This window comes from Polypterus senegalus, chromosome 10, assembly GCF_016835505.1.
Source record: "Polypterus senegalus isolate Bchr_013 chromosome 10, ASM1683550v1, whole genome shotgun sequence".
Taxonomy (NCBI): Eukaryota; Metazoa; Chordata; class Cladistia; order Polypteriformes; family Polypteridae; genus Polypterus; species Polypterus senegalus.
Genome location: NC_053163.1, coordinates 9,943,358 through 9,958,330, shown reverse-complemented (window position 1 = coordinate 9,958,330; position 14,973 = coordinate 9,943,358). Strand labels below are relative to the sequence as shown.

At 37.6% G+C, this 14,973-nt stretch overlaps 1 gene segment (V, D, J or C); it reads left to right on the top strand.

Moving 5' to 3' along the window:
• Positions 1–7,997, top strand: part of LOC120536688 — a 42,449-nt gene extending 34,452 nt beyond the window's left edge. The window contains 1 exon segment of the C gene segment in view: positions 6,206–7,997. Coding sequence covers positions 6,206–6,555 — 350 coding nt within the window.
• Positions 7,998–14,973: the final 6,976 nt, after the last annotated feature.

The window sequence follows — 14,973 nt, the reverse complement described above, 5'->3', positions numbered from 1 at the left end:
CTCAAAGGCCGGCACAGCTATGCACGCGCTGGCTGCTCGACTTTTGCTGGGCAGGAGACCCCAGTTTTGCAGACACGCTCATGATATCAAAAGTCTCAGCGCTTTTGGAGGTCATTCATATATTATATATATAGCAAAATACCCGCTACGCAGCGGAGAAGTAGTGTGTTAAAGAAGTAATAAAAAAGAAAAGGAAACATTTTAATAATAACGTAACATGATTGACATTGTCATGAGTGTTGCTGTCATATATATGCCTGCCTAAATAAGTCACCCTCGCTTTGCTCTTACTTTTTTTACCGTTCATTTAATCATTACTAGTGGCGGAAAAATTATAAAATGGAAGGAGGATGGCTTTACCAAAACAATTATTGATGGAGAATCGATTATTCATAAAGCTTGAATTGGTGATCTGTTTTTCTGTGTTAACCTCATATTTTTTCATACTTCTTCTCAAACTAAGGTGGTGCGAGGGTAAAATGAATCGGGATGCGCTTGATCAATGTAATCGTGTACCAGGAAATCATGCATTGAAAAGCTCCCTTTGCTTGTAATGCAAAGTGTGATTAAATGCATTATTTTTAACGCTATGGAGCACATGCATCGAAGCTTCTCAGCTGTGCTTGTGTTAAGAAAAGGAAAGATTTTAAAAATAACGTAACACGATTGTCAATGTAACCTTTTGTAAGTAGTGCCTGGAGGATTCAGTGTGTAGAAACTCTATAGAGACCGCGTGTGTATTAACTTGTGGATTTTTCTGTGAGTATTTGGTGGCAGTCTGACGAAGTTGCTTCGAAAGACGGCATTAGCCGCGGAGCTCAGCTCAGAGTAAAATGAGATGAATGGGAGGGGAGATGATGACGTGACTCCCCCATCCGCCTTTAACTGTCACTCCCCACAAACACAGTCTCTCGAAATTTGCATAAGCACACCCCTTCACCTACAATTTTAACTTAGTTACAAAGTGATCAAAACTCTCGTTTATATCCTGCGTCCTCTCATTAAACTTGTATCCCGATTACCTGTGGGCATGTGAAACGTCAGCGGTAGCCTGTCTATGAACTTAATTTAAAGTTTAGGTTTACACCGTGCTTTCTTTCCGAGCTGGCAACACTCATGAATATGGTAGTATATGTCACTCGCTCACTTCTTATTGTTTCGCTGCCTTCTCAATTATATAATGCATGTTTTCTTAAGCGCTTTTTGGAGGTCTTCCTGGTTTTCTACGCACGCGCTGACAGTCAGTTCACGTGATTACGTGGGAGGCGTGATGATGTCACACAAAACTCCGCCCCCCCACGTCATTCCAGCTCAACTCCATTACAGATAATAGAGAAAAATACCTTCCAGTTATGACCATTAGGCGTAGAATTTCGAAATGAAACCTGCCCAACTTTTGTAAGTAAGCTGTAAGGAATGAGCCTGCCAAATTTCAGCCTTCTACCTACACGGGAAGTTGGAGAATTAGTGATGAGTGAGTGAGTGAGTGAGTGAGTGAGTGAGTGAGTGAGTGAGTGAGTCAATGAGTGAGTGAGTGAGTGAGTGAGGGCTTTGCCTTTTATTAGTATAGATTATAGCTGTGCAACATTGTACAGAAGAAGAAAAGTTTGCTGTATTATTTTGAGCTTTTTAAATACCATCAGTGTGCAAATGATACAGTATTCAAAGTCAGTGAGTGAAAATTGTTAATATACTAAATAAAGGGGAAAAGAAAATTTACAAACATTCCACTGTTTTTGCCTAGAGATTTAAATTTAGAGAGGTAGTATGAATAAAGGAAACACAAAAGTGGGAGAGAGTAATCTAAATTAAGTTACTTCTTAGAAGAAAGCTGATAACCGTGTCTTTCTAGGCTCCCCGTGCATCACGTTTCTGTCATTGGCAAACCTGGCTTTGCTTCTTGGGTCCTCCCTGTGTGGAGTTTGCATGTTCTCCCCATGTCTGCGTGGGTTTCCTCCCTCAGTCCAAAGACATGCAGGTTAGGTGATCCTAAAATTGTTCCTGGTGTGTGTTTGGGTGGTGTGTGTGTGTGCCCTGTGGTGGGCTGGCACCCTGCCCGCAGTTTGTTCCTGCCTTGCGCCCTGTGCTGGCTGGGATTGGCTCCAGCAGACCCCCGTTACCCTGTGTCAGGATATAGCAGGTTGGATGATGATGATGAAAAAATGCAAAAGAAGCTGATAATGACCCTTACTAAGTGCCTAAGTGCCTGCTGATTGAGGTACCTCCAATAGCATCTCAAGTCATGGAGGACAACGTCTTCAACCTACTTAAAAAGACCAACATAAATAGGAGCTCACAATTTTAAATATGTTACACACCAAAAAAAAAAAAAACTCCAGTAGTTATTATAAGAGATAGTATACTGCCAATCAGTCACTTGTTAATTATGTTCGTTATCTACTTCTAAGCAGCCACCTCAGTAGTGATAAGAGTTAAACCTTTCTAAGGCTGTAGCTCAAAGGGGCCACTTTTTCCTGAAAACTTGAGCTGCACACTTTTACCTATAATCCATCAGCCAGAAATATTCAAAAGCTAGGTAGGTCACCAGCTTCATTGTCAGAATTTAATGACCAATATATTGAAAATTAATAATATAATAGAAAGAACTCAACACAATACCCTTGGATGCTCCATATTCCAAAAACAGGACTTACTGCACAAATAAATGGACAATATCTTTGGTCTGCACCAAAATCCTCCTGCACAAAAAATCTGTGTATTTCATAGATTTAGGTTTTCCGAAATCATTTCTACAATTGGGATTTCTAAATAATTAACTTAAAAATATATTACTTTTTTTTTTCTAAAATAGTGCTTTTCATTTTGAACGTTCACCTCTCAGAATGAGTGTGATAGAGCAATCATGTTGCCAAATGTAGTTTCAGCTCCCATATATCTATAAAGAACACCTAAAAATATTTTGGCAGAATCGAAAGAAAAAATTGCAGACCAGTGTAATTCTCCCTCAAAATTCAGAGATCATGCTCACCAGTGTAGTTTCACATACAGTAAGCAGGAACAGAGTGGAGCACCTACAGAGAAGTGGGGAAAGTGAGTTGAAAAAGGGAAAAAAAAGTGCTGTTATCCCCTACTATGACCAGGTGCTTCTTAAATGGATGCAATTCAAGAATGATTTAAGTCAAATTAAACATTGCTGAATTGGCACCCTGTGCCTACAGATTTCATCAGAAACGTCATTAATTCAGTGGAAAACACCAGGGAGGTTAATTTAGCAAAATGAATTATTAAAAGCCATTGATTTATGAAAAACAATCTTTGCAAAACATTATAAGACCCTTTTAGTCTAATTCAGGATCATAGAGGATAGACTGTGCAAAAATACAGGTAAGGTCATATAACTCAAAGGTTTCTCTACAGCAAAGTTGACATTATCATAAAGGAGGGAGTAAAAAGAAATATACGCAAAATGTGTATGTAGGAAAGTCAGTGTGAAAATGATCCAAGCATGAAATAAAATAAATCTGTCTTCATTAGGGAGGAGTGGTGGCTCTCTGGCTAAAGGATCTGGGCTAGTAACTCAACGGCTACCTGTTTGAATTCTGGTACTGACAGAAGGCATGCTACACTCTTGGACCTTTGAGCAAAACTCTTAACCTGCAGTTGTTCCAGGGTTGCTGTACAAATAACCTGACCCTGCACTCTGACCCCAAAATTCATCCCTCTATGTGTCACATATTCCTCCAGTCCAACATCCTAAAGGGATAAAAAGGATATAGGCTTTTAATCAACAACTTTTGAAACTTCCAAATGTGTTACACAATTCTAGAATTAAACTTACCCAAATTCAACGTGATACACTGTATGTTGCCTGACACAGGACTTGGTACAAACATTATTAAGGTCCTGGCTGGAGAAAATCCCCTAACCGCATAAAAAAAACATAATCTTAATTTATTTTATGTCCTACCCCTCCCACAACCCTAACCTAAAAAATCTTGAGATTTGCAGCCTTAATCTTAAACTAACCTTTTGGGGTCCTCAGGTTAATAAGACTCTCCTCGGGTTCTGATCATATCCATCCATCCATCCATTATCCAACCCGCTATATCATATCTACACAGTCACGGGGGTCTGCTGGAGCCAATCCCAGCCAACACAGGGTGCAAGGCAGGAAATAAACCCCGGGCTGGGCGCACACACACTCAGCTCAGAGCTCTAACCAAAGAATCCACCCATCCATCCATCCATCACCGAACCTACTAATTTAATTCAATTCAGTTCATGCTAAGGAAATTGACTTCCTCTTATAAAGCCTGAGTTCAAACTAGAAGTGGAAACAGAAATGTATTGTGTGTGTGTGTGTGTGTGTGTGCACTATAACAGAAGAATCCAGTTCTGTTCCAAAATTGTGGGTTTGGAGGCCTGTTTTAGCAGGATTGGCGTAAGAAAGGAAACAACCCTGGTAGAGGCAGCAGTTCGTCTGAGGACACAGGCCCACACACACCCATGCTTATTTACTCTTTGGCTTATCAGAATAACACACACACACACCTCATTGGGATGGAGGACCAAGACTTTTACAGATCCCAAACTCATGCAATAAAACTAAATTATACCTGTGTGTGTGTGTGTGTTTGTGAGTGGAAACACACAAATCCACATATACCTTCATACACATATGGTGCTCTCTGCTATGTTAGGTATTATTCAGAGTGAATCTCGATGTGTGCCTCATAAAGAAAAAGAATTCAGAAGAAAACAAATGATGTCAAATGTTTGTGCATTTTGTTTTTAATTTGGTGTGCAAGTTTTAATTATACGTGAAGTCATTCTCTTGGAACTTGTAGCTAATGTGAAAATGCTGTGAGCCATTTCTAAGAAAATGTAAGGTGGGGCTTTAAACTGAAAAGTTGCTAAGCTCCATGTCAAGCGTGCTACTAGGATGTCATCCTGGGACGGGCATGCGGACGTGAACGAAGGGTAACTTAATTAGCTAAGACTTCATTGTTTGGGATGTTTCGCTGGGTAGTGTCAGCCACATCATCAGGGCTTTTTGTATTACCTGTAACTCCACCTCCGACCACAGGATGGTGCTGTCGCTTACTCTTTTTCCTCTTTTACCTTCAGATCAACCAGAAGAGCTCTGACATTTCTACTTCGTTCCTTCTTTTCTCCCCTGGTGTTATATTTTTACCAGGGTTCCTCTCCTGGCTGGAGTCCAACCTGCTATATCCTAACACAGGGTCACGGGGGTCTGCTGGAGCCAATCCCAGCCAGCACAGGGTGCAAGGCAGGAACAAACCCCGGGCAGGGCGCCAGCCCACCGCAGGGCACACACACCAAGCACACACTAGGGACAATTTAGGATCGCCAATGCACCTAACCTACATGTCTTTGGACTGTGGGAGGAAACCCACACAGACACGGGGAGAACATGCAAACTCCACGCAGAGAGGACCCAACCTTAATATTAGCCTAATATATTTATTTTCTTATAGATACCTATTTTAGAATGATTTTTAGAACCTTGTTTAACTTTAATAAAATATCTTTAAATATTTTATAATATTTAAATACATTTAATTCTAATGGATTGGGAACTGCACTTCAAATATGCAACAGCAGGGGTCGCTGTACTCTTTGAAACTGGCTGTTTTACATATATAATGACAGTTATTTTCCATATGTAAGATAAATAAGAGGATTATTGTTTATGGATAAAGGATATTTTAGAAAAACGTTTAAGGAGGTTTCTGTAATAATAAGAGAAAGATGGAAATTGATATAATAAGTAAGCTTTTACTTATGGGATCAGTGTACCCATGCACTGCTGTAAGGCACATATCCCGTAACCTAATTCTGACCCCAACATTCTCTGGAGAGTAAGTTGGGGCATGCAAAAAATGAGAAGAAATTGTATAAGGTGAATAAAGGATTAAAAAAGCAATTATAAAAATTCAAATTTCAAAGGTAAGCACATATTTTAACACAGTTATTAAAGGATGGGTAATGGTATGTCTATGTGCCTACAGTTCATGGTTACTTTTAAACTGTCTGAATGCAAATAGACGAATTGTCCTAGAATGACAACTTTGATGTAGTCCTAAAAACAACTGAAACCCAAAGAGATCAGGTTGTTCTTGTAGTAAATGATGGTTGTATCACTCTCATTCCCAAGCTTATTTGATCAAAAAAGTATAGTATTTGAAAATATAAAAATCTGAGAATATGTTTCTAATTTTAGGCTCGCCTTCAGATAGAATCCCTGCTGTCTGTGAGATCGAAGTTACTCACGTTAGGGAGACTGGTATCTGCATACTGAGCTGCATGATAACAAGTTTTACACATCCACCTGTGGTGTCCTGGATTCAAAGACGGCTTTCCAGTGAAGAAACTATCACAAGTGGAGAAGAGTTTTGGAGTCCTGCAATTCACAACTCAGATCCAGTGAAGCAAAATGATACCTTTTTTTACATGATATCTAGAGCCGCATTCTTTCACACCCAAGTGAAAAACAATTTTCGTTTTATTTGCAAAGTAGAGCATGACACATTGGACCAACCGATTGAAAGATGTGCACAAAATATAGAGTGAAGTGTGAAGAGTGAAGCTTCACTCTGTCACATGGGTTTTGGCAGTGTGTAAAAGCCAGTTGCCTTATGGGCCAAACCTGTGGGGTTTGCAAAAGGGCAAAACTACAAATGTCATTGATGTAATTGCCATATTTATTGTAATCAATAATGGAGTGTACTTCAAATAGAGACTTACACTTACAGTGTACAGAACAACAGATACTGTATGTCAGGTACTGAGGACAGACACAATTACTGCTTTTATTGGAGACTTTGCATAGCTTGTTGCCAAAGAGGTATGTGAAATGTGTGTAATAATGAGCAGGTAGTATTGTGTACTGCAGTTATGTGAATGAGGACCTCAGATCTGATTAAGGACGGTTAAATTCTGATGTGAATTGACTAGGTATTTGGATATGGGACTATTCAAATTTCTAAGGTAAATAGATATTTTTAAACAATTATTAAAGGATGAAAAACATGCCTGTCCACCTGAACTCCAGAACATGCACTGAAGAATCCCATTCATCTCATGCCTTGGTAATAGTAATGATCACTGATTCAACCAAACGTAATTAGACTCAGATCTGATAGCTTAGATGGCCATAGCATAGAGAATTTAATTGTCCTGGTCATAAAACAGTATAGCTGATATGTTTTAGTCATGGTTCTTTAACTTTAGAAAGGAGAAGTGCCTGATGACTAGAAAGTTGCAAACATGACTCAGGTCTTCAAGAAGGAAGACAAATGGACTCTGTACAGATCAATGTGTTACTTCTGTACCATGAAAAATTGTGGAAACTAATAACGAATAAGTCAGAAAGGTACATATATGAAAAATGACATAATAAATTGGGTTTTTTGAGTGGAAGATCTTGCCAAACCAATCTGCAACTGCAATACTTGACCAAAATCAATACATACAACAGAATTTACATTGACTTTCAAAAAACCCTTGATCTCGTCCAACACCAAAGTTTAATTTTGAAACTAGAAGCTGTAGGCATCAGAGGCAATCTGCAAAATGGGATTTCAAGTTGATTAAATGACAGGAGACAACGAGTACAAGTAAGAGGAGAGTGAGGTCATCTGTGGAATCGCTCAAGGGGTCTGACCTTGGACCATAACTTTTTCTGATTTAAATTAATGACATTGATTCTGGTATAGTTAGTAAACTTGTCAAACTTGCAAATGACACTAAGCTTGGACGAATTACAGTGCACTAAGTAGCCAGCAACAACAATTTATGAGGACTTGGACAAACTTCAGAACTGATCAAATTCTTGGAAAATGCAGTTTAACGTAGAATAGTAAAAACCTTTAGGCAAAATTCTAAATAAAAGATAGGAGACACTGATCTACTGAAAGCAACCTCTGAAAAGAATTTAGATGTTTATGTTGACACAATGCAAGTCATCTAAGGAATGCACAGAAGCAGATAAAAAGGCAAAAAAAAAAAAAAAATTAGGTTATATTGTAAAAGGTATTGGATAGAAATTGAAGACCATTATGCTCAAACTGTATAATGCACTAGTGAGACAACTTATGGAGTACTGTGTGCAGTTCTGGTCACCAAAATACAAGAAAGACATAACAGCAGTTGACAGTGTGCAGAAGAGAGCAACCAGGTGCATCACAGGCCTTAAGGACGTATGCTACACGTACGTGACAGAACTAATAATTGGAGGATTAAACCTGTTTAGTCTCAAGCAGAGGAGACTGCATGGGGACCTCATCTGGTCTTGGAAATCATCAATGCCATTGATAAAGTAGATCTAACAGAATTCTTTTAACTTAATGATGAAACACATACTCAAGGACATTCGTGGAAATTAAGTGAAGGTGCATTTGGGACTGAAGCCCGGAAGCAGTTCTTTACTCAAAGAGTTGCGGAAATGTGAAACAAATTACTGAGCCTTGTAGTTGTAGTAGAAAGCCTGACAACCTTAAGTATCTGGATGAGATGTTGGGATAGCTTAGCAATGAGCTAAACAAATGGGCTTTATGGACTGAACGATCTCTTCCCATTTGCCAGATTTCCTATTTTCTTATGTTTATATTCCTTTTCTTTTCTTTTTTGTTCATTTTTCACTTTCAAATTTTGTTATGACTAATTCTATTAATATTGTCCTGTTCAGTTGTTATGTTGTCTTTATGTTTTGATATGTTTTATATTATGCTTTGAATTTTGTATGTACTGTTTCTTTAAAAATCATTATGTTCCTTTTGTTTTGACCACCCATTGCATCACTGCTGAGGGTTCAGCATTTCAACATTTCAGAGTATGTGTGTTAAGTATTGGTAGTTTTGTTGGATTCTCTGAATTTTTGATTACTTTCTGCTCCTGCTTTTGGATTTTACTTTTGGGTTGTATTTTTGGGAGGTCTCCATTTGGGACTGTCTTTTAAGCAACATCTTTTTTGCTCTTTGAATTTTTGCTGCATTTTTTCTATTTGTTAAATAAATATGTTATTTCTGAAGATTCTTTGGTGTTTTTTGCAAAAACTGGGTGTTTTCAATTATCCTCCACCTTGTCGAGATTTTTGCTATATTTTTTAACATTCCTTAATGATTTTTGATCATTAAAAAGCTTGTTCTTTGTTTTAAGACCTAGCCAGGCCAAAAACCTCCAGTTTTCTAGGGTTAGGCTTCACTGGGTTAAAATCTATTTTTGGTCAAACCAGTGAGGCATCTCGCCTGTTTTCTGTGGAAATTTTTGATGGCCACACATATTTTGCTGCCATATGGCTCTAAAATTTCAACAATAATAAATATATTTGCCTTTTGTGGTAAGACGAGTACAGTGATGTCTTAATGGATTCATTTATTATTGATTTTAATTGGTTTTAAGAATAGATCAATCGAGTAACAGTCGGTGGAATGTATTCCTCTTAGAAAGGTCGGGATGGACAGCATTGGCTCTTCTGTAAAGGAGCAGGGCTGGTGGTGGTGAAGATGTCCAGGAGGCAAAAGGATGGCACGCTGCTGATTCACATAGTGCTACTGAGTAGAGATGCATAGTGGAGAGAGGGATGGTATCTGAAGTGTAGTGGTATCGTTTAGAAGGAAAGAAGCCAAGGGGTCTGAAGGGCACTGATGTGACTGATTACGCAAGAAGATCTGTGGGTAGCTGCATACCGAAGAGTAAACAGGATAGATTTGTCCTTGGGTGCTAAAGGGAGAAAATGGGAATACATCACAGATGGATCATTTGGTTAATTTATTAATTTATTTTTTCATTGAGCTCATTAGAAAACTATATTTTATGATCATAATTTTTAAAAGAAGCATTATTTATTTAAAGATTATTTGCACCTTCGTTCTTTGTTTTTTAATAAACTTCAGATAATATTTGACTATAAAGTTTTGTCTGTCATTGCCCTGATCAATCTCAGTTCATGACTACAAGGTGTCCTGAAAGTAAGCTTGTGCCCATTGGCTATGAGTACAAGCAGTGCTTGAAGTAGAACCAAATATTATTTTTATGGTGATACAGTGACATTTAATCAAAACGTTTTGAGTATTCTCTCTGAGCCATGGGATACTTTAACAGTTGGCCTAAGAGTGAGGGGGCAGGAAGCCCCCCATTAAGATTAGTAAAGAGATTCTAGTACTTACCAGTATGTTAAGAAATGGTGCCGGCACTCTATGTAAATCTGGTTTAGTAGATATGACACTGTTGCCCTAGCTGTGGTGTCACCAGATTGGTGCACATTCCTTCATAAATATAGAGATTATGGTTGAGAAGGCCTTATAATTAATAATCCATTGTGACAAAATACAAATCACTTCTAAAAATTTAGGTGACATCACATCCTTTGAGGCATTCATTTTAAATATACATTTATAGATCTATAGATTTAAATATATAATTCATAGATACTTTGAGTAAGTCAAGTATAACTGTGGAAAACAATTTAGATCAGTTAACATCACATTATAATGTGAACTTGAGAGATGCTCTGGACACAGTGGCTGCCCAAGTGATCAAAGCACATAGAAACTCTCTCTGGTTTAATGAAAATACTTGAGCTCTTAAATTAGAGTGTCGAAAACTGGAGTGCAGATTGAAAACAACAAAGCTGCAGGTCTTCCAAATTGCATGGACAGACAGTGTTAATAAATATAAAAAAGCTCTTTTTAAAGCTCTCTCAGACTACTATTCTAAAATAATAGATAACATCAGTAATAATCATTGGGCACTGTTTAGAACAGTGGCTAATTTAAAAAATGGGAATTCATATCTACAATGAAAAAGATCAACAGACATTAGCAGTACTGACTTTATAAACTTCTTTAATGAGAAAAATTTAAAATTTAAGATCCCAGATTTTAACATCACAGCAAAAACTTAATGCTAGCCTGGCAGACCCTGTTTCACCTTGCATTCAACACTTTAGAATTTTTTATCCTGTAACAGAAAAGGAAGTCTTAACTCTAATTTCTAAAATGAAACCCACTACTTGTTCCCTAGATCCAGTGCCAAGAAAACTACTAAAAAGCACAATGGATGTTCTTGCAGCGCCTATTCTTAACATTATCAGTAGTTCATTATTGCATGGCACAGTAACTGATGTACTAAAAGTGTCAGTCATTAAACCGTTACTTAAAAAGTCAGACCTAGACCCACATTTACTTAATAATTATAAACCCATTTCAGATTGAGCCTCTCTCTCTAAAATACTTGAAAGAGTAGTTACCAATCAGTGTCAGTCACACCTTATGCATTATAATTTATTTGAAAAATTTCAGAATTGCTTTTGCACTGATCATAGTACAGAAACGGCACTAACACACGTTGTAAACAACATTCTGATATCCTCTGATGAAGGAAGGTCCAATTTGATATCATTGACTGTTCTATTTTATTACACAAGCTGGAAACATGACTTGGGCTCATAGGCACTGTCCTTTCTTATTTATCAAATGGATTCCAGTACGTACAGAAATGTGCTAACAGTACTCCATCATTACACACAGAACTGAGATATAGTGTCCTGCAAGGCTCAGTACTGGGACCTTTACTGTTTTCACTTTATTTACTTCCACTGGGATCTATCATTTGAAATCGTAATGTTAATTTTCACTTGTACAAAGATGAAACCCAGTTATACCTTTCTTTAGGACCAAATGAAGTTTCTCCGATGTTGTCTTTAAATAGTTGTGTTAGTGAATTAAAGGAGTGGATGGATGAGAACTACTTGTCTTTAAACACAAATAAAACAGAGATGTTAATCATTGGAGGGAATGACGCTGATCTCAACAATATTTTGTCCTCATTTAACTCAGTTGGAATTCCCATTAGTTTTACTAAATGAACCCGCAATCTAGGAGTTATGTTTGACAATAGAATGTCATTTAAAGCGCACATTATAATATTGTCCAAAACATGTTTCATCCATCTTAAAAATGTTGGGAAATTCTAAATTTTCAGGATACTGAGAAATTATTTCACACATTTATTTCTAGTAGGATTGACTACTACAATATGGTGATCACTGGATGTTCAAACTGTTCTTTATACGGCCTCCAGTTAATCCAAAATGCTGCTGCAAGAATTATTACAAGGACAAGAAAATACGAACACATAACTCCAATTCTTAAATCCTTACACTGGCTCCCAGTTAAGTTTAGGGCAGATTTCAAAATCTTACTTTTAAGATATAAAGCCTTCAATGGCCAAGGTCTGGCTTACTTATCATTACGTATCATTACTTACAAACCAGAATGCACATTGAGATCTGAAAATGCCAGTCTGCTTATGATTGCAAGGATTAATAAAATAACAGTGGAGGTCAGGCTTTTAGTTACAGAGTCCCTAAAGCAATAAAACAAGTAATATGACATTTATAATTTGTTTCTAACCTTCACCTTTTCTGTTCCTCTTCTTGGTACTCAAATTGTGCCACTGCCCTGCCCTACTGCCAAAATGTTTGCTTGCCTATGGAAAAGTCATCTTTGATAAAGGAGCACTGGAATCATCAGGTAGAAGGGTCCTTTTATCAGATTGGCTAACCCAGCACTGACTCTGCTGTCGAATAGCCAGGATGAAAGGCAGCTTGATGGTCGAGGTCTCCAGGACTCTGAACAAACCTGAATTGTGTTATGGGATATCATCTACATTTGCATTTTGCTCTGCACTTGTAATATTAGTATTGTATTATTATATTTTTTGAGGATTACTTTTCTTCTGTCCTGTGTATTGTATTGTATTTACCCCTTTTTTTTGATACCCACTTCATGCCCAGCCTCCCTGGAAAGTAGTCTCTCTTTGAACTGCCATTCCCAAAGTTTCTTCCATTTTTTTTCCCTATGAGGGTTTTTTTTTTTGGGAGGCGAAGTTTTTTCTTGCCTTTTTAGAGAGTCAAGGCTGGGGGGACTGTCAAAAGTCAGGGTCTATTAAAGCCCATTGTTGCACTCCTTATGAGATTTTGGGCTATACAAGAATAAATTGTATTGTATTGTAAATGTAGATCCCATTGAATTATCAAAAGTCATCAAAGCAAGTGTCTACTTTTCTAAAATCACAAACCTGAGTCACGGTGACCTCATTTAGGTTTTGTAACTATGGTCTGGTTGTTCTTGGAATTTAACCCTCTTTCAAAACATAATGCATAATCAACTAGTAAGTTGATTGCTGTACACAAGAGGGCACAATTGTTCTAAAGATTGTAAGTTAAGCATCATGTGAGATTTTAACTTTAACAAGAAAGACTAAATAAATTAATTATAAATCAATCCCTTGAAAACCACCCATACTTTAGAAGAGTCAGAGATTCCATTTTTATTAATGGATATTAGTATGAACATTTTGAAAGCAGATGAGTTTATTGAAATAATTTTATTTGTGGACTGATCAGGATATAAAAGCACCAAGTGGCAGAAGGCGAACTTTGTTTGAAAAACAAGCAGAGTTTGTTCTAGCCATCAAAATCATTAGAAAACCAAAATGTCTTAATCAACAATGAAGTTAAAAAATTGAAGGTCAAAAGGATGAAGTGAAGTGTCAACACACAGACTAACAAAGATCTCCCCTAACCACTGATAGCACAACTGCATGAGTTTTCAGATTTATCAAAAAGCTTGGATACTGTAGATATCATGACTTAAGATGAGTGAAACCGTATTGTTTTGTTTCACATACAATTTCGCAAAATTGCCCCCAAAACTAATTTTGCATTCGATTTTTAGTTGACATTGAAAAATTCAGTTTAATGGTGTTTCTTGTTCACCTTCCGGTGTTGCTGCTACCACACATTTTTTTCACAGTTCTCTCCTACTTACAGTGCCCTCTGTAATGTTTGGGACAAACACTCATTTTTCATTGATTTACTCCTCTGCTCCACAGTTTAAAATTAAAAATCAAACAATTCAGAGAAGGTACACATTGCGGACTTTCATTTAAGGGGATTTGCATATATGTTTGGTCACACAACACCTTTTCTACATTGTTCCCCCATTTCAGGGCACCAAGATGTCTGGGATAATTGTCATAACAGGTGTGTGTGATTCCTCAGGTGGATTTCATGGCTTCATAAGTCACCTCGGCTTGCTTGTACCCTTTGGAGTCTGCAGTTGCCATTGTTCACCATGAGGACAAGAGCTGTGCCAATGAAAGTCAAGGAAGCCATTATGAGGCGGTAAAACAAGAATGAAACCATTTGGGAAATTGGTGAAACCTTAAGATGACCAAAATCAACTGTCTGGAATATCATGAAGAAGAAAGAATGCACTGATGAGCGCGGTAATCACAAAGGGACTGGCAGGCTTTTTCTGCCCTCTAATTACAATTGACTTCTCTGTATGTACTGCTCTGTTCTCTGACCATGATTCTGGCTGCATGTCCTGAGCTTTACTATTTAATTATTTTCTTCCTAGTTATAACACCTACATAATTTCTGACTTCTCTGTGCATTCATCTGATACTGTTGTCTTTCAATATTGCTATCACAAGTTGTGTAATTACAGTATATTGGACCTAATTGGACCTGATTTCCTGGTTCCAACAATAAAACCTTCTGGTCACCATGGAACATGTTTTCTTTTCTTGGCATTTTGGGTCAGTTTAGAAGCTAGGGTCAACATGAATCCATACTACATGAATGGGTGGGATTATCTCCATCTACTTCTCTGCATTGAGGTCAGGTATTTTTTAGGATGCAATCACCCTACCATCAAAACAAAGGTACCCAGTAGTATGGCTAAGATTTCCAATTGCCATGCCTAGTTGGACTAGTTGATTGTTGATTTCAGGTATAAAATTAAATTTGGTAGCAGCCAACAGATTTTTTAAAAGATGGACAAAGCTTGACGCCTGAAAGACACTGACCTGTTCCACAGGGATATGGAACACTGTATTCCACAAGTTATTGCAAGATTTGCACCATATTCTACAAGCCTGGAAGGATTCTGGAATGCACAGAGAAACTTTCAATGGAGA